Source organism: Ostrinia nubilalis, chromosome 21 (assembly GCF_963855985.1).
Source record: "Ostrinia nubilalis chromosome 21, ilOstNubi1.1, whole genome shotgun sequence".
Lineage (NCBI taxonomy): Eukaryota > Metazoa > Arthropoda > Insecta > Lepidoptera > Crambidae > Ostrinia > Ostrinia nubilalis.
The window spans coordinates 2133062-2152604 of record NC_087108.1 but is presented as its reverse complement, the minus strand read 5'-3'; the positions used below and the strand labels follow the sequence as shown (position 1 = coordinate 2152604).

Here is a 19543-nt window from a genome sequence, read left to right as displayed (position 1 = left end):
TTAACTTCTTGAATAATCACAATTTATATTTCCATAAAATAATACATAAATAACTTTAACTTAATATTAACAAATAAATTAATCACACTGTACACTCATCACTCAAACACCTCTGGCAAAATAATAATACACGATATTCAATGTAACAATGAACATTTACACGAATGGAATGCAACTTGACATACTTTTTCAATACTCAAAATAAGGTTTAATATTTCACAAATAATTCATTGGAACTTTAAACAAAAATAATTCATTTGGCATTGATCGACACGTTATAATCTATCGTGGAAAAAAATTAAACATCAATTATTGTATGTTTTCTTAACTGGATATAATAACTAGCATATGAATCAGTCACACAACAGAATACGCCGCGATAAGCTTTAATCGCACCATTTTATCGAGTTTACGCGATAAGTCCATACATTTGTCGTCTAAATTCATCAATAAGATTTTATCACGGCGCACACCCTAGTCCGGCTGATTGTGTGATGAGAAAATAAAGATATATTTATATTACAGTCGGCGTCAAAGAGTTCGTGACACCCAAAGTAGCCAAAAATAAATATCTTTGGACAATTTCACACAGCGCCATCTAGCCCCAAAGTAAAAAGTCAAAAAGTTCGCAACACGTCTTTATTACATTGGAATAAGGTTTTTGGCCACAATGGGCGTCACGAACTCTTCAACGCTGACTGTACCACGATACGATACGTTGCCTCTCGTAATAGCTCGACTGTGCTTTCCATAGTCCATAATACATTCACGATTTCTAACTACCATACACTTAGACTGAGTTGCACTACCCAACTTTGACCGTAACTATAACGATAACCAGTGTTTTTTGTATGAAGTTTGACAGATTTTTGACATTTGTCAAAGTTAAAGTAAGATGGTGCAACCCAGCCTTAAACATTCTTAATATGCCTGGTATGCGTTCTATGGACACCTTGCATCGCAGCCTGGACCTCCTCGAAGAAGCTCGTCGAGTTGTGTATGGTAGTGCCTCCTAGCACCACCCTGACGCCAGGGTAGGCCTGGTTGACCTGGTGGACTGAGAGAGCCTCCTCGTAGGTGGTCCCGCCCACCATGAAGACTATAATGTCTTGAGGGCGCCGCCCGTAGCCGGAGTCGTCGCCTGGATAAAATAGATTTATTTTAAGGCAAGTATTTGCATGGGTAAGTTAGTTTCATTATAAGTCTTCGCTAAAACACTCGCATTGGTGCCCGCGGCGGTTGCTGTTATGGTGATAGACTATAATATAGACATATTATGTAGAAACATAAATTACAAATATAAGTCCAGTAATTTTGGTAGAATTCAATCGTCAGTATCATAGATTACAAACTGATTGGACGGTATGGTCAGCGTCAAATAGTTGGTGACACCACAGTGACACAAAGTAGGCAAAAAATTCGCAACACGTGTTTGTTACTATTGGAATAAGGCCACTTTCCGTGTCGCCTATTTGACGTTGACTACATGGCGAATGTGGAAGATAGAATCGCGGGGTCAGCCAGATATTGGTTACCAAGCCAATCCTTCTCCCACTCTCCACCAGTCAAAAATGCAACATCTGTCTCTGACAATATACATCAAAATTGTATGTACCTCCAAGCGTGGGGTAGAGGTTCTCTCGCAGCTTGCCCTTGATGAGGTCTTCAAGAGTATCCTTGAGCACGGGCGTGTGCTGCGTGTAGATGTTCTCCACGCCGTTCAACCCCTGGGGAAGATAGTAAAAATAGTGTGTAACCTTGGCTTAGATTTAATGCTCATCAAACTAACATGAATATTGTAAAACAGCTGTTGAGTTTCTGAATAAATAAATAAATAAATAAACCTAAATAAATAAAATAATAATCTCCAACTGTAACAATATCACATTTATCAATCAATACTACTAGCGCCATCTCGTGGTGTTCGCCTGCATTACCAAGCCTCCGCGGATCACCGTGCTTATTGCAAGATGTATCCAGTTTAGGAAGTGTTTGCGCCGCTCGCCGCTAGATGACACTAGCACATTGAGAGCCGATTTCTACACCGCGGTGTCCAGATTTTCCCGCGTCTGTGTCATGTGCATGTGGATTGAGTGATCCTTGCTTCAATCTTAACAAAAATCGAGGAAGTTTTACTTAAAATATGTTAAAACATTGCGATGAAGTTTAAAAATTTGTTAAACCTAAGATAAAAATGTTATGGCCAAAAAATAGGAGCACTCATACCGCACGCTTTAAGAAAACGTCAACATGTTTATTTCAGAAAATAAAGCCTTTCCACTTCTTTTTATAGTATTGAAAAATTGTTAAGAATATGTGAAAACTATTAACAAATTCAGAAATTTCTTGCACGTCCCGTTCCAAAGTTATGACGATTATTTAGGATCACTCACACCGCACACGGGCCGTATGAGTGCTCTTCAAAATAATGACTTTTTATCAATAAATACGTTTTATTTCTGTTGGGAAATGTGTGCAAACTGACGAGCGAATTTGTTAAAGAATAAGTGTGACAAAACTTAAAAGCTGAAGGAAGAAATTAACCTTTATTCTTGCCTCCAATATGCCGTGTGAGTGATCCTTACTTTTACCTCTATCTGCTCATATGTAGTTCGTAGGCAGACTGAGATAGTATCTAAAATTGTTAATTGTTTTTAACAATTATTTGGCATATATTTTGCTTTTATTAAGGTCATAATTTAAGAAATATCAGGCTTAGATGATTCCTAAAGGAAAATGTTGATTAGGGTACATATGATTTTTTATTTTGTGAGACTGTTCCGATTCGTCAGACGTGACAATGCAAAACCAATGCAATCTAATATGTATTAGGTGTCCTGTTTATATTTTATTCCTATTGGCTAACTAGTCTTCTAGACATTCTGTTTTACTTGACATACCTAGGTACATACTTTAGGTGTTTTGTGTCCTGTTTATATTATACTAGCTTTTGCCCACGGCTTCACCCCCGTGAAATTTAGTTTGTCATATATCATCATAAATTGTAGCCTATATGTTATTTTGGGTTATAAACAATAATACTGTAAAGTTTCATCAAAATCCGTTCTGCAGTTTTTTGCGTGAAAAAGTAACAAACATCCAGACATCCTCACAAACTTTCGCATTTATAATATTAGTAGGATAGGATTCTATGTTAACATTCTGTTTTACTTGACATACCTACATACTTTAGGCGTTTTAAATAAACACTGAACTGGAATGCAAATAAGTAAATAAATTAAAAAGGTACGTATTTTAATTTAAGTAAGTATTATATTTTAATGTTTTAATGTATTTACACTTTTATTACAAAATCATAAAACAATGTTGATTGTCACTATAATAAATTAAATACCGCAAACCGCGAATGCCAAGAAAAAAAAACTAATGTCTTAGCACGTCTTAGTAGTTAAATTTACATAATATTGTTGCTTAAATACATAGGTATTTACCCTTTTATTATAAAATCATCAAACATGCTATATGGCATGATAAACAATGTAGAAAGGCTGCATATCAAATTAAGGATGTAGGTTTATAAGTACAGGTTACACACGGCAGGCATCTAGAAATGTATAGATTTCGATGTGCTCTTTACGAATTTCAACTTTGCGACCTCCTATTGTATCCGCGGGCGCCACCAAATTGAAAAAATGCTGCTAGTAGCAGATTTTTTCAAATAATTTCTTTAGGATTATTTTTGATACAACGTCCTTAGGAAAACTTCTGATGAATCGAAACAGTCTCTCAAAATAAAAAATCATACGTACCCTAATCAACATTTTCCTTTAGGAATCATCTAAGCTTGATATTTCTTAAATTATGGCCTTAATAAAAGCAAAATATATGCCAAGTTATTGTTAAAAACGATTAACAATTTTAGATACTATCTCACTCTGCCTACGAACTACATATGAGCAGATAGAGGTAAAAGTAAGGATCACTCACACGGCATATTGGAGGAAAGAATAAAGGTTAATTTCTTCCTTCAGCTTTTAAGTTTTGTCACATTTATTCTTTAACAAATTCGCTCGTCAGTTTGCACACATTTCCCAACAGAAATAAAACGTATTTATTAATAAATAGTCATGATTTTCAAGAGCACTCATACGGCCCGTGTGCGGTGTGAGTGATCCTAAATAATCGTCATAACTTTGGAACGGGACGTGCAAGGGATTTCGGAATTTGTTAATAGTTTTAACATATTCTTAACAATTTTTCAATACTATAAAAAGAAGTGGAAAGGCTTTATTTTCTGAAATAAACATGTTGACGTTTTCTTAAAGCGTGCGGTATGAGTGCTCCTATTTATTGGCCATAACATTTTTATCTTAGGTTTAACAAATTTTTAAACTTCATCGCAATGTTTTAACATATTTTAAGTAAAACTTCCTCGATTTTTGTTAAGATTGAAGCAAGGATCACTCAATCCACATGCACATGTCTGAGTCCAACGTCCTTGCGGGAATTGGTCTACGGACGGGAGACGCCCGCACTTCATTTTTGTACCTGCCCCGTACTTTGCAATAAAGTACCCCATTTTTGCATCTCAACGCGGTGTCGTTATTTGGAGCCCTTCACCCCGCTTGTCAGCCGAGAAACTCAACGCTACAAAACAACGAATAAAATTAAACTTCGTAATTTGAACTTAACTTTTCAATAGTTTTGTTGCTAGAGCGTTACTTTTCGTTACCGACGCACACCAACTCAGGAAACCGAGTTGTATGGTTTTAAGTCTGATTCGTATTATCGTCGCCAGTAGTAACTGTCATCAATGTAAATGAGTTTTTAAATTTATGACCGATATTATAGTCTGGTCCGGGAGCACGTAGAATTTTGTCCAATGACCCCAAGCTACCCATCCTTATCGCTCGCTCGCTAGCAGCAACGCTGTGTGATGAAAAGAGGTGCGTGATTCGTTTGACAGCTTGTGGTTGTTGCTCTATTTCGAAGGAATATTAATTTTATGATCCTGGGACAATTGGCAAGGAGCCCTAACCATCGGAACTGACCTGGAACAGCCGCTTGGTGATGGAGTGCGGCGTCATGGCGCGGAACAGCCGCTCGCTGCCCGGAGTGACCCGTGGGTTGTGTGAGGCTCCCTGCCAGGGCGGGGCCTGCTGTGCTACGGAGCCCTGACCAGCGGAACTGACCTGGAACAGCCGCTCGCTGCCCGGAGTGACCCGTGGGTTGTGTGAGGCTCCCTGCCAGGGCGGGGCCTGCTGTGCTATGGAGCCCTGACCATCGGAACTGACCTGGAACAGCCGCTTGGTGATGGAGTGCGGCGTCATGGCGCGGAACAGCCGCTCGCTGCGCGGAGTGACCCGTGGGTTGTGTGAGGCTCCCTGCCAGGGCGGGGCCTGCTGTGCTACGGAGCCCTGACCAGCGGAACTGACCTGGAACAGCCGCTTGGTGATGGAGTGCGGCGTCATGGCGCGGAACAGCCGCTCGCTGCCCGGAGTGACCCGTGGGTTGTGTGAGGCTCCCTGCCAGGGCGGGGCCTGCTGTGCTACGGAGCCCTGACCAGCGGAACTGACCTGGAACAGCCGCTCGCTGCCCGGAGTGACCCGTGGGTTGTGTGAGGCTCCCTGCCAGGGCGGGGCCTGCTGTGCTATGGAGCCCTGACCATCGGAACTGACCTGGAACAGCCGCTTGGTGATGGAGTGCGGCGTCATGGCGCGGAACAGCCGCTCGCTGCGCGCGCGCGCCGCCCACAGCTCCAGCGCCAGCAGCACGCGCCTGGACACAACAATATCGTAAATAACTAGCTGACCCGGCCAATTTCGGTGTGCGTCAGAATGGACGGCCACTACCCATATTTTACATCGAAACAAATATTGAAAGTTGCTAAAGCCTGGTCCGTGAGCACGTAGAATTTTGTCCAATGACCCCAAGCTACCCATCCTTATCGCTCGCGCGTAATTATATTGCTGTCGCGACTGTGCGACGCGCGCCCGCAGTGAGTGTGCGAGCGCGACAGCAACAACTTCTACGTGCTCACAGACCAGGCTTTACCCAGTTGCTACTAGTTGCTACCCTCGATTTAAAGATAATAATCTACTTTCTTAGGTGACGCGCCATTCTAGCATCAGAATGGCTAGTCACCTATCCAGCGAGAACAAACTGCGCTAGTTTTCTTTAAATCGAGGGTAGCAATTATCTAACGATTAGTAGCAACTGGGTAGCAACTTTCAATACTTGTTTCGATGTAAAATATGGGTAGTGACCGTCCTTTCTGACCCGGCCAATTTCATACCCCTGTGTCCATCGGGGAATCTCACATTATTTATTTATTTATTAGGTACACCAACAAAGTCACATACATAATACAGTTCATACATTTTAACATGGTTTAACACATGATACGTATATGACCTCAATTACAGGTATACACAGCATTTCTTTTTGCAATGTTAGGGTAATTATACACTAGTAAAAACAAAAATCAATTGAATAGAGTCTAGAGTTTAAGCACCGAACAATATAAAGGATTTAGTAATTGTTCATTTTGTTCGGTGCCTAAGTCGTTCCGAATTATAAGATTCTAATCGTGGAAGAATCTTCAAATCAGTCCAAAGTTTCGGAGTCTATTCAATACAAACAAATAATCAAATCTCTTTTTAATGTTCGTGTAGCTAACTGTTTTTGCGTGAAAGAGTTACGCAGTGAGAATTAAACAAGCTAAGATTTGTATCCTGTATCGTCCTGAAGCTTCGCGGCCTGTAGCGTCGCGTCGCGTCCTGTAGCGCGTCACTCACTTGGGCTCGGGGCACTGGCGGGCTGCTAGCGCCTGCAGCAGTGACGGTAGCGCGTCGCGTCCTGTAGCGTCGCGTCGCGTCCTGTAGCGTCGCGTCGCGTCCTGTAGCGCGTCACTCACTTGGGCTCGGGGCACTGGCGTCCTGTAGCGTCGCGTCGCTCCCTGTAGCGTCGCGTCGCGTCCTGTAGCGTCGCGTCGCGTCCTGTAGCGTCGCGTCGCGTCCTGTAGCGTCGCGTCGCGTCCTGTAGCGCGTCACTCACTTGGGCTCGGGGCACTGGCGGGCTGCTAGCGCCTGCAGCAGTGACGGTAGCGCGTCGCTCCCTGTAGCGTCGCGTCGCGTCCTGTAGCGTCGCGTCGCGTCCTGTAGCGTCGCGTCGCGTCCTGTAGCGTGGCGTCGCGTCCTGTAGCGTCGCGTCGCGTCCTGTAGCGCGTCACTCACTTGGGCTCGGGGCACTGGCGGGCTGCTAGCGCCTGCAGCAGTGACGGTAGCGCGTCGCTCCCTGTAGCGTCGCGTCGCGTCCTGTAGCGTCGCGTCGCGTCCTGTAGCGTGTCACTCACTTGGGCTCGGGGCACTGGCGGGCTGCTAGCGCCTGCAGCAGTGACGGTAGCGCGTCGCTCCCTGTAGCGTCGCGTCGCGTCCTGTAGCGTCGCGTCGCGTCCTGTAGCGTCGCGTCGCGTCCTGTAGCGTGGCGTCGCGTCCTGTAGCGTCGCGTCGCGTCCTGTAGCGCGTCACTCACTTGGGCTCGGGGCACTGGCGGGCTGCTAGCGCCTGCAGCAGTGACGGTAGCGCGTCGCTCCCTGTAGCGTCGCGTCGCGTCCTGTAGCGTCGCGTCGCGTCCTGTAGCGTGTCACTCACTTGGGCTCGGGGCACTGGCGGGCTGCTAGCGCCTGCAGCAGTGACGGTAGCGCGTCGCTCCCTGTAGCGTCGCGTCGCGTCCTGTAGCGTCGCGTCGCGTCCTGTAGCGTCGCGTCGCGTCCTGTAGCGTGGCGTCGCGTCCTGTAGCGTCGCGTCGCGTCCTGTAGCGTCGCGTCGCGTCCTGTAGCGTCGCGTCGCGTCCTGTAGCGTCGCGTCGCGTCCTGTAGCGCGTCACTCACTTGGGCTCGGGGCACTGGCGGGCTGCTAGCGCCTGCAGCAGTGACGGTAGCGCGTCGCTCCCTGTAGCGTCGCGTCGCGTCCTGTAGCGTCGCGTCGCGTCCTGTAGCGTCGCGTCGCGTCCTGTAGCGTGGCGTCGCGTCCTGTAGCGTCGCGTCGCGTCCTGTAGCGCGTCACTCACTTGGGCTCGGGGCACTGGCGGGCTGCTAGCGCCTGCAGCAGTGACGGTAGCGCGTCGCTCCCTGTAGCGTCGCGTCGCGTCCTGTAGCGTCGCGTCGCGTCCTGTAGCGTGTCACTCACTTGGGCTCGGGGCACTGACGGGCTGCTAGCGCCTGCAGCAGTGACGGTAGCGCGTTGCTTGCATGTGTGTGGTAGCGCAGTGCGTAGAGAAGTACGAGCTTGAGCGCGTCGTGGTGACGAACCGATTCGTTGGCGAGGAGCGCCTTGATTCGCTGTCGACAGATAAAGAAATATTTAAATTCGTAATAAGGACGTAGCACACATATCAACCCGGAAAGGGATCGTAACCGTATCAACTCGAGGCGATCAGTATTCTTTGTATGAAATTCCATACTGCTACGCACACTTAGGCCCAGAACAGACGGTGAAACGCAACTGCAGCTGCTAGTTACTTTTGAGTTGCATCTAAGTTTCTGCCATAGCGTCCGTTGAGAGACCACACATGACGCGACCAGTTTGAGACTAGCAGTTTCAGTTTCATTCATCAGAATCATCACAAAGTTGCAGTTTCGTCGCAGTTGCGTTTCACCGTCTGTTCTGGGCCTTATCCGCGCCGTAACGTAAACGCCTCGCCTCGCGATTGACGAAAGGCAATGACAGCTCGCGAGTGTTGATCCTTTTCCGAGTTGATAACTCTGCTATGACTTATAATTGCACAAAACCTCAACTAAGTATAAAAATTATTTAGTCTTAACTCCATGTGCACGACCAACTCTAATTTACGAGAGGAAAATGAGATATGGCATTCACTCCCCTTACCGGCCAGTTGGGATGGGAAACCCTGATATTTACATAATTTTCCTCCTATAGCAGGGGTGGCCAACCAACCGGTCGATAATTCGATCGTGGCAAGGCAAAAAATACTACATGATTGTGTACTAAACTATGCTGTTTCATTTAAGATTTCAAGAAGTATGTAAGTGGTAGATCGCCCAGGGTTTCGTTAGTAAACAGTAGATCTTATGTCTAATCAAGTTGGTCACCCCTGCCCTATAGCGACATCCACAGGTAAAATGGAAGGGGTCCTATTGGACCATAATGAAAAATTACCTGTAAATGCTTGGCGTGGTCGCTCTGGCAGGCGATTTCTTGCTCCAACTCAGAAACGTCTAACAGGTTGTGTCGCTCCACCAGCTCGCCCACCACTGTGACGTCACTGTCCTCAATGTGACGTCACTAACCCCATTTTAACGACATTGTGACGTCACTGTCCTCAATGTGACGTCACTAACCCCATTTTAACGACATTGTGACGTCACTGTCCTCAATGTGACGCCACTAACCCCATTTTAACGACATTGTGACGTAACCGTCTCTACTGTCCCCAATGAACCCTCATGCTTGCTATGAACTAAGCTAGTCCCAAGAGTCCAGTTTAAAGGCGGATCCACATTGAATCCTGGAGGAAGTAAAGATAGATCCACACTGACCTGTAAATGCTTGGCGTGGTCGCTCTGGCAGGCGATTTCTTGCTCCAACTCAGAAACGTCTAACAGGTTGTGTTGCGCTACCAACGCCGATAACTCGCCTACCACTGTCACGTGGCGCGTCACTGTTCCTGACATTTTCTGAAAATTATAGTTTATTTCTTTTAGGGCCTCTTAACTTTGTACATTTTAAAGCATGTAAACCTTTGAAAAAGAGGCTGACAATAGTGACTGAGTTTCTTGTGCTGCTTCTTCTCAGTACTGGCCCATTTATTGTCCTGAAGCAGTGGTAGGGTTAATACTGGGACGTGTAAAAGTGCTTTTTTAAGCCTATTTACAGAAATAAATGAGTTTTAATGAGTTTTTAATGAGTTCTGCTTAAAGGCGCGCGGTTGCCCGTCTTTTTTAATGCGCCTTAAATTTTACGCCCGCCCCCGCCGCCCTTTGAAAACCCGTCATACGCATGCGCTGCTCAAGTGCTTATACAATACAGACACGCGCCCGTGCGAGTTTTAACGAATGCTTTTAGGCCCTTACAAAAAGTTGCTATCGCCATCACGTGGCTGGCATACCTGTGATGCCAAAGTGTGTGTCCAGTTTTCAGTCAGGCCTATATTGATTATATGAAAATAAGTCATTTTCTGAAAATAGGCTTTTGCTTTTTCACACCCCCATCTTAATTCACTGCTTCGGGACAATAAATAAGCCAGTGCTAAGAAGAAGCATCGTCAGAAACTCGATCACCTTCACTGTCAGTCTTGTGCAAGAATTTACAATAGCATTATAGATTATGCGAGCAGAGGCAGTTATAACATTCCAAACATTTTTAAACCCATTTAAAAACTTCAAATATTTTAAAAAATCATCCGTAAAACCCCTGATACGAAAAAATCAAAATATGCTCTATTTAGGCCCGATTCGACCAAACTTTTATCCGAGAATAACTCCTGGTATAACTGGTACATTGACAGTTTCAGTATGGGAAATATGTCAAAACTGTCGATTTATTCTGAGATTTATATTATTTACTTATGTTTGGTCGAATCCACCCTTACTAGTACATAATGGCTTACCTTGAACAGCGGGTACTGCTCGACGAAGTTCTTCATATCCTCGATGGTCTCGACCTTCTGGTGGCTCTTGGCTTTCTTCTGGAACTCGTCCATTAATAGCTTCATCGTCTGCCCGATCTCGCCGAAGTTGGAGTACAGGTTCTGTTATAAAAAAAAATGTAACATGTTTAAAAACTGCGGTCCGCCCCGGGTGCCAAGCATTAGGGGGTGACACAAGACGCGCAGATTAGTACTCACTGGCACATCTGCATGGCAAAATCTGCGGTCTATGTCATGATACGGGGGGGGGGGGGGGGGGGGGGGGTACGATTGTATTCCAATCTTCGAATCAGTAGGTAACCCCAAAATCCTGGGGGGTACCAGGGGGTGCCAACCCATGCTACGCCGCCACTGGTTATCGGTACACGCTATATTATCCAAGAGTGCACACGCACACTACAATAATGCCGCTCGGATTGCTCGGAGCAAACTCCCCGCACCCCGCGCGACCGAGACCAAAAATTAGTGGGGCACGTCGTCTTCGCGGATGAAACGATATACGACAATTACAATGCAGTATCCTTAAAGCATAGTTGTTTTTTAAATAACTTGAAAAATCGAACTGCTCTTCCATATGAGCTACTTAATCGCCTGGTAAACAGTTATCATCATCATTTCAGCCATAGAACGTCCACTGCTGAACATAGGCCTCCTCTAATGATTTCTATGTTGACCGATTGGTAACGGCTGCGTCCAGATTCCTGCTACATTTGATTTCGTCGGTCCACCTTGCTGCGTTCTCCGGTACGCGGCCTCCACTCCAGAATCTTACTGCCCCATCGGCCGTCAGTTTTGCGTACTATGTGCTAATCCATCGGGCTGTGTCAGCGACTTTAGTCCGTTTACGGATCTCCTCATATCTGATTCGATCTCGCAGTACCGTCCCGATAATGTGCGCAGTCCATAAACCTAAACAGGCAACAAACAACACTGATATTTATTGTCCGTGGTGCATAATCTTTTCTTAAAGATTTTAAACCTTTGTTTGTCACCTGTCATCCGCTTTGCAATGGAGGGAAGTCGAACCTTAATTTCGAACTCCTCCTATGTTCTTCTAATTAATTTCGTTGTGGGTCCAATGACAGTTTAACTTTCTCCTGGGACAAACTTGATCTTCATTGGTTGGGTTTTTATGACAGTCAAGCTGTAGATCCTGGCTACACAGGAGTTGCAGCGGTGGGAACGAGAGGTGGGAATAGTCCCGTAAACCTAAACAGGCGTAGTTTTACCCACCTTAGCGTAGAACTCGTCCTGCTCCGAAGCCAGGACTACCTCACGCAAGTCCTGCTGTGCTTGCGGCAGGCTCACGCGGTTGTTGTGCAGCCCTAACAGCTCGTGCACCATCGCCTGGTATGTCCACTGAGAAAAATTTTTATTTCTTTCACTGTTACGTTTTTGGTTTAGTAGTGTTTTAAATACTATTGATTAGTTTGGGTAAGGCTGGGTTGCACCATCTTTAACTTTAACAAACGTCAAGTCTGACAAACTCTATATGAAAACCACCGGTTACTCAACGAGAGCACAGTGTTTTGTTGTAACACTGTCACTGAAAGGGGAAAAAATGTGGCATTGAGTAGCAGTGTTACTAAATTGGTAATTTTTTTACCAATGGGTAAGTGATACACAAAATGGTGTGACTCAACAGGAACAAACGTAGTGAAAGAATCATTGTTTCCAATACCCAATACTTAGCAAAAAAAAGACTCGGCAGTCAGTCATAAATTGCAAAAATACCAAAGCAAAATTCTCACCCTTACAACTCAATTAAAGAAATAATTTAAGTAGCTTTAAGATTAATATCTAGAATTGTGTTGACTGACGTCAATGAATGCTTGTCTTTTCAATACAAAAAAATCAGAAATACCTATCTCTGGTTGAATTTCCTTTTGATTATTTTTTTTTATTATAGCTTTATATTCCACATTTTTACAAGTTTATTCAATTAATCTGTATCTCTTGTTTGTGGCCCCACTTGGGTAAAAGCCTCATCCTCCTTTTGATAGCTCACAAAAAACAAGTAGAACAAACTGGGGATACCCCCAGTAATCCTTCCCTATTATCCCAATTTTTTTTGTATAACGTGTATTGGTATAACTTTTGAATTTGGGTGTCAAATGTCAACTAGCATATTAATTGCATACCTGGTTCAACAGCGGAGTGACCGGGTCATCCATCCTATCCAGTATCAGCACGATAGGCGTAGGCACGTCTCCGGTGACAGGCACGTTATTATCTATCAACGCTGCCTCCCTCCGCAGCAGGTCTCTAAGTCTCTCCGCTAGACGAGTGCAGCCGTCTGATGCGGCGTCGTAGCGGATGACGGCGCGACGCTTGAGAGAGAGCAGGAGCGCTAGGAGGCCTTGAGAACAGCGCTGGAGGTGGTTCTGGTTCCAGGAACGACCTGGAAGTGTGGATAAATAGAATAAAATGAAAGACTATATTTCAGAAACATAGATATAGTCTGGTCTGTGAGCACGTAGAATTTTGTCCAATGACCCCAAGCTTCCCATCCTTATTGCTCGCGCGTAATTATATTGCTGTCGCGACAGTGCGACGGGCGCCCGCAGTGAGTGTGCGAGCGCGATAGCAACATAATTACGCGCGAGCGATAAGGATGGGTAGCTTGGGGTCATTGGACAAAATTCTACGTGCTCACAGACCGGGCTTTAGATAGAAATGGAAAACAATCAATCAATAGCAGCAAGGCTAGCAAGCCTATCACAGCTAGCTCTACTAGAGGTAGTCGGTTTCAGGAATGACCTGGTTTCATGGACCATGGTTTCTTTTTTCATTTCATTCATCATGGGCATGCCGAGGGAGGACAGGAGAGTTCAGCTGCCCACTCCTTTATAGCAGAAAGTACAGAAGCAACTTGGAATAAAAAATGCTGAGTATGTTAAAAGAAATTGATTCTGACAAAAATGCAGTTATTTATTTAAATTTTAAAGGTTTGCTCTGATTGAAATTTTGATTTGATTGATTGAAATTGAAACATTGCCAAGAATTAAAAAACTACTTTGCTTCTAAGAATTCCTATGAAGTTTTAAATCTTACCATTCATACAGCCAACGATATTGAACGAGAACAAATGCTGATCCACGGCCAGGTAGTCCGCAAACACTTCGTGCACCTCACGCACTGTCTCCTGCTCGTCACACTCCGCCAACGTCTTCACGTCTGACTTGGAGATCACGTTACTGAAGTCTGAAACACCATTATCCAACATTGAAAAAAATATAAATAGATTAATTTCACTTTTCCCAGTTTGCATATTTTGTTTCTTTTTTTTTCTTATAAATCTGAATCTGAATATATTCATTTCATAATAGTCAATACATGCATAACAAAAAGAACAGAAAAAACACTGGTTATATTCTTGAATGAATAAAATGTAAAACTTACATATAAAATAAACCCCATATTTTGGATGCCTCAGCTCTCTGGACAGCAGAGCTACATTTTCTGACGTCGGTCGCACAAACACAATACATTTCATGTGCTTCATGTTGTCCCATTTGCTGATATTGTCGATACGTTCGAAAAGATATACCTCCTTCTGGAGAATCTCCGATTGGCTAAATACCATGCTTATTATACTGGTCTGAAATTAATATAAGACGGAATTCGAGAATCGTATTATGGCTAAGATCAGTAAGCTATTTAATGAACATCTGTTAGCAATAAAATTAGAGATAAGTAAAATCAGCAGTTTGTCAACAAAATTTGACAAATTGGAAAACAAAGTTGAGGTGATCGCTCAGAGTATTAGGGTGAAAGCCGACGAGCCAAAGAAAACCAGCGTGGCAACGTTACCGAAGCACCAGGACACTTCCAGTGATGGTTCATCGACTCTTCCTGTGCATCATCAGGTTGCCAAATCTGATCAAGGACCGACATCTAGACCTCGAGCCAACCCTAGGAAACAGCACAGCATCTCTCTCATTAATGAAACTGTCCCCAACGCTGAGGAAGCAGGGGAATGGACGGAAGTGAGGAGTAAACGCCAGAGAAAGTCGGTTCCTCCAGTTTTGCGGGGTACAGCCGTTCCGGGAGCTTTGGCGCTCGAAGCATCGGAAAGTCGGAAATATCTGCACTTATTTTATGTGAAGCAGGGGACAGGCAATGACCAGGTACTTGATCATTTAAAATCTATTTGTAAGGAGACTATCTGCACGGTGGAATCGCTTAAACCACGAGGCAATTATGCATCGTTTAAAATCGGAACTCCGTCAAGACTGGTAAATACGGTTCTGGATCCCGCCAACTGGACGGCTGATATATGTATTAAGCCGTGGCGTCAGAACTTTCGGAGAAGTAGAGAGGCAGAGAAGTCTAAATCGACCTAGTCACACAGTAAATAGAATCACAGAAATACATTACCAGAATGTCAGAGGTTTGCGAACAAAATTAACAAGTTTCCTATCATTTGTTCAGGCCTCAGCTTCTAATTTATTCGCTATCACGGAAACCGGGTGTAATGCGTCAATTTACGATGCCGAATTTATCCCGCCTGGCCATCAGGTGTTGCGCTGTGACCGAGCGGATGGTCGAAAGCACGGTGGTGTGTGCCTAATAGCAACCCCTCAGTATGAGTTGCGATCAGTGCCAATACCGGACAATGTCGACCTGGACACTCATTGTTTTGAGATGGTTTGCGCTGATGTATTTCTAAAAACACGATTTTTATTTGCCTGTTGTATTGTGTATATTCCTCCAAAGGCTGATATTAATGAATATATGATATTGTTTAATATTATTGAAAAAATTTGTACAAAATACCATAATAATGTAATTGTGTTAGGAGATTTTAATCTTTATTCAGCAAATGTGGAAATCTGTAATTATTATGAATACTTTTTGTCCTTTTGTGGGTTCAGTCAAAGTAACAGCGTTCCTAATTGTAATAACAGACAGTTGGATCTGGTTTTAAACGGAGACGGTGTGCGTGGTATTGTCTCGGTAGCTGTGGCGGTGGGCTTGCAGCCGGTAGATGAGCATCATCCTCCCCTCGCTGTTACGGTCTCAGCGGCTAAACACGAGATACAAACAAGTGGAAAGGATCAACAGCATAAATTGCTTGATGGTCAATGGAACTTTAGGAAAGCCAATTTCAATCTTTTGTACGGCAATTTAGCGGATATAGATTGGAGTGATTTGTATTCGATAAATACTCCTGACGAGGCTTTGGATTATTTTTATCATAATGTCCATAGTGCTATCAGAGATTGTGTCCCTAGAAAAAGGCTCATGACTTCGCCATATACATATCCTGAGTGGTATACACCGGATATTATATCTGAAATACGTTTAAAATATAAATTACATAAACGATACAAAAAGAGTGGATCAATCGGTGATTATGAAGAGTTCTCACTGTGTAGAGCGAGGGTGAAGAAGGCAGTGGAGCTTGCTCATAATCGACATAGAGATATGGTACAGTATAATTTAGAAAAAGATCCGAAGGCATTCTGGCATTTCGTCAAAACAAAAAGAAATAACACAAATAAACAAAAGTTACTAAAAGATGGTAGAGTTCTTTCTGAAATGGAATGTGTGAATGAGTTTGCTGACTATTTTTGCTCCGTGTATAACCCAGAGCCAGCAGTATTGGATGTTGCCTCGGCGAGTGGGTCGGGGGCAGCCGACGCAGCCAGGGTGAGGGTTCATGCGTTGCAACTAGAGGATGTAAGGCGAGCTTTGCTAAAGCTCAAACCAAAGCATTCCACGGGACCGGACGGCATTCCGCCTTTCATTTTTAGAGACTGTTATAAAGTGTTAGAGGATCCGCTTACACATATCTTCAACACATGTCTCGAAAGTGAAGTGTTCCCTGAGCAGTGGAAGTTGACCAGGGTGGTCCCAGTGCCTAAGGGTGGGGGCGGAACAAATGCTTGTGACTATAGACCGGTGGCCATTTTAAATACGCCAGCAAAAATCTTCGAGTCGGCTATATATCAATCGATTTATGTGCAGGTAAGGGCTCAGTTATCGGATGCACAGCATGGGTTTCGTCCTGCTCGTAATACCTCAAGTAATTTGTTGCACTTGATGACTTTATTGACGCCAGCACTGGACGCTGGAGCTCAAGTAGACGTTGCATACTTTGATTTTCGTAAGGCATTCGACACTGTGGATAATGACGTCCTTCTCGCAAAGCTAGCTCTCGCGGGCTTTACGCCGAAAACGCTGTCTTTTTTTGCGAGCTATCTAAAAGACAGACGTCAATATGTGGAATGGGAAGGCCATCAATCAATGCCATACTTCACTAGGTCAGGAGTCAGTCAGGGGAGCAACTTAGGGCCCTTAGAGTTTAACCTGATGATAAATGATCTGCCAAATGTTGTTAGGGAGTCAGTGTGCCTTTTGTTCGCTGACGATCTAAAATTGGCTAGGAAAGTCAAAGACCAGCTGGACTGCGATGGGCTGCAGGCAGATATTGATAGGGTAGTGCAGTGGAGCCATAGGAACAAATTGTATTTCAACGTCTCTAAGTGTTCGGTAATGTCATTCACCTTGTCAAAATCACCTTACAAATTCATATATACAGTAGACGGTGCTCCGATGCAGAGAGTAACGGAAACAAAGGACCTTGGAGTCTATTTTACAACCGATCTCTCTTTCCGGGGACACATCATTAAAGCCTGTAAGAAGGCATACCGGAATTTAGGGTTCATTTTGCGTCAATCACGAGAGTTCACGAATCTGAATGCAGTGAGAACTTTGTACGAAGCACTAGTAAAGAGCCACCTGGAATGCAATGCATTCGTCTGGTCACCCCATGAGGCTAAATATAAGACTATGATAGAACGGATTCAAAACAAGTTTACCAGATTTTTATATCTGAAATTGTATGGCGTATATCCGTTCTATCCACTCATGTATCCAACTTTATTTGTACTCGGGATGGTGGGGTACAACAAACTAGAAGTTAGACGGGATCTAAGCCTGGCTACGTATATGTTCAAATTAGTACGGGGGCGGGTATGCAACCAGGTCGTACTGCAGTCGATGACGCTTTGTGTGCCGGACCGGTACGTATGGCGGCGCCGGCAGCCTCCTCTATTCGCAATTCCGAATGCAAGAACCAATATGCTAAAAGAGGCGCCAATTACCAGAACGTTGCGTACACTTAATGTAGTAGCTAGAACCGTTGACATATTCAGCTGTTCTTTGACTGAATTCACAAAGGTTACATTATTTATTTTATGTTATAGCCATAGCGGCAATCTTAATTGTTAAATATGTACTAATTAATCTACTCTATCGCATTGGGGTAACCTGTAATGTTAGAGCTAAGATTGTTATTAAATAAATAAATAAATAAGGATACTAAAGTTCACAATAAGAAGATATCATAATAGAAATTGCATAATTTTAAAATTATGTTAATAATTTCAGAAAATTCATACTCTGTTGATTCAAATAGGTACTGAACATGGAAATAAATGGTTTACTAAGTGCATTAAATTATACGCTTTCATAGAAATTTTAATAGTTAAGATAAAATATTTAAGCTAAGGGCAGCTAAGCATGAAATTATTTTGAAAATATTAGAAAACTCACAGTCTCCTTGTCCATAAGTATTACTTTCATTCCGGGGCCGCTTTCCTCCGTCATTTTGGTTATGTACATTTTAACTGCTTGTATCACATTCATTTTGTTAATTTTTGTGTATTTTATTACCTAAAATTCAATTTTACAAAACAAAAATAGCGAAAGTAAACTTGACAGATACACCCAGGGTGTGGAAACTTCCATACAACGGTCATCGAAGTGAAACTTGCTTCCAAACAGCGACATCGGTGAATAAATTCAAATACTTTTTAACTACCCTAAAACGCTCTAGATGTCGCTGCTCCTGTTTCCTTCATATTTTCATTTTTTTCTTAATTAAAATATATTTGAGAATATTGTTAATTACAATGTGAAAACTTTTTTTAAATTAAATTAATTTGTTTTAATTTAAAACTGAACATTGACATTTTTGTTATAATTGACATAATAGAGTAGTAGAAATTACTATTTAACATATGGCAACTTTGTTTTTCCTCCAAAATGGCCGGTGTTGTTTTTGTTATGTTAAATGCATTCTTGTTTTCTTAGCCATCATTTAAGTTTTCTGTGGCCCTATTAAAGTATTGAAGAGTCGTCGAGTCAAATTCAAGTTCATTCCTTCGTACCTGCTGCTGTTCTGGTTCATCGGAGTTTTGTTCGTTCCTTCGTGAATCGCGAAGAAACTTTCTGTTATGTTCACAAGTGATCTGAGTTTTCTCAATGTGCAAATGCTTTTTAGTGTTGTTGAAAACTTTGCGAAAAGACGCTTTTGGTGTATAATATTATGTGTGTTCATAAATAAAGTAAAATTATTAAATTCAAAAGTTTTTGTTTACTTATTTGCATTTCCATGTGCAATGTAGAATTTTTCCAAATCCATTGTTTTGAAAATAATACAATACGTACACCATAAAGATAAATATTTTCAAAATAATGGATTTGAAAAAATTCTACATTGTACATCATAAAAACAATAATTCTTTGAAGGTTATGAGGGCCTATGTGTGCGTAAACTGTGTGTATGTGTGCGTGGACTTTATGTATGTATGTGTGCGTGAACTATGTATGTATGTGAGCGTTACGTACGTAGGTTAAGTACAGGGAATTTAACACCAGGCTGTCAATTAGTAGGCTCAAAAATTTGACAGAGAGGGTTCTCTATTTCCTATGTATTACTTTTCTCTATGGATACACCCTAAATTCGTGTGTCAAACTCAAAAACTGTCAGTCAGTGAGCTTATTTTAACGCTATACCTAATAACTTTTCGGTCCAACAAATGATTATGAAGTGAGCTGAGGTGTGGGCATAGTGTTGGCAGTGGGCCATGAACATGTTCCCTCATTCCGCTCTCCGTGTCCA

General features: G+C 43.2%; 1 protein-coding gene across 1 annotated transcript; it reads right to left on the bottom strand.

Annotated features, from left to right (window-relative positions):
- On the bottom strand, nt 1-18362 carry LOC135082424 (uncharacterized). Its single transcript, XM_063977218.1, has 14 exons — nt 18193-18362; nt 14032-14230; nt 13684-13833; nt 12771-13030; nt 11863-11988; nt 10591-10731; nt 9521-9658; nt 8150-8302; nt 7614-7993; nt 7197-7436; nt 6878-7138; nt 5013-5739; nt 1616-1727; nt 1-1141 (listed from the first exon to the last, which is right to left on the bottom strand). The coding sequence occupies exons 1-14, from the start codon at nt 18283-18285 to the stop codon at nt 912-914; spliced, it is 3210 nt and encodes a 1069-aa protein (XP_063833288.1). The 5' UTR covers nt 18286-18362; the 3' UTR covers nt 1-911.
- Nucleotides 18363-19543: the final 1181 nt, after the last annotated feature.

Excerpts from the sequence above, each read along its gene's own strand:
- LOC135082424 (XM_063977218.1), bottom strand. The coding sequence starts at position 18,285 with ATGAATGTGATACAAGCAGTTAAAATGTACATAACCAAAATGACGGAG. Across the intron at positions 14,231-18,192 it reads TACTTATGGACAAGGAGACT|ACCAGTATAATAAGCATGGT; the intron begins GTGAGTTTTCTA and ends TATTAATTTCAG. Across the intron at positions 13,834-14,031 it reads ATATGGGGTTTATTTTATAT|ACTTCAGTAACGTGATCTCC; the intron begins GTAAGTTTTACA and ends ATGGTGTTTCAG.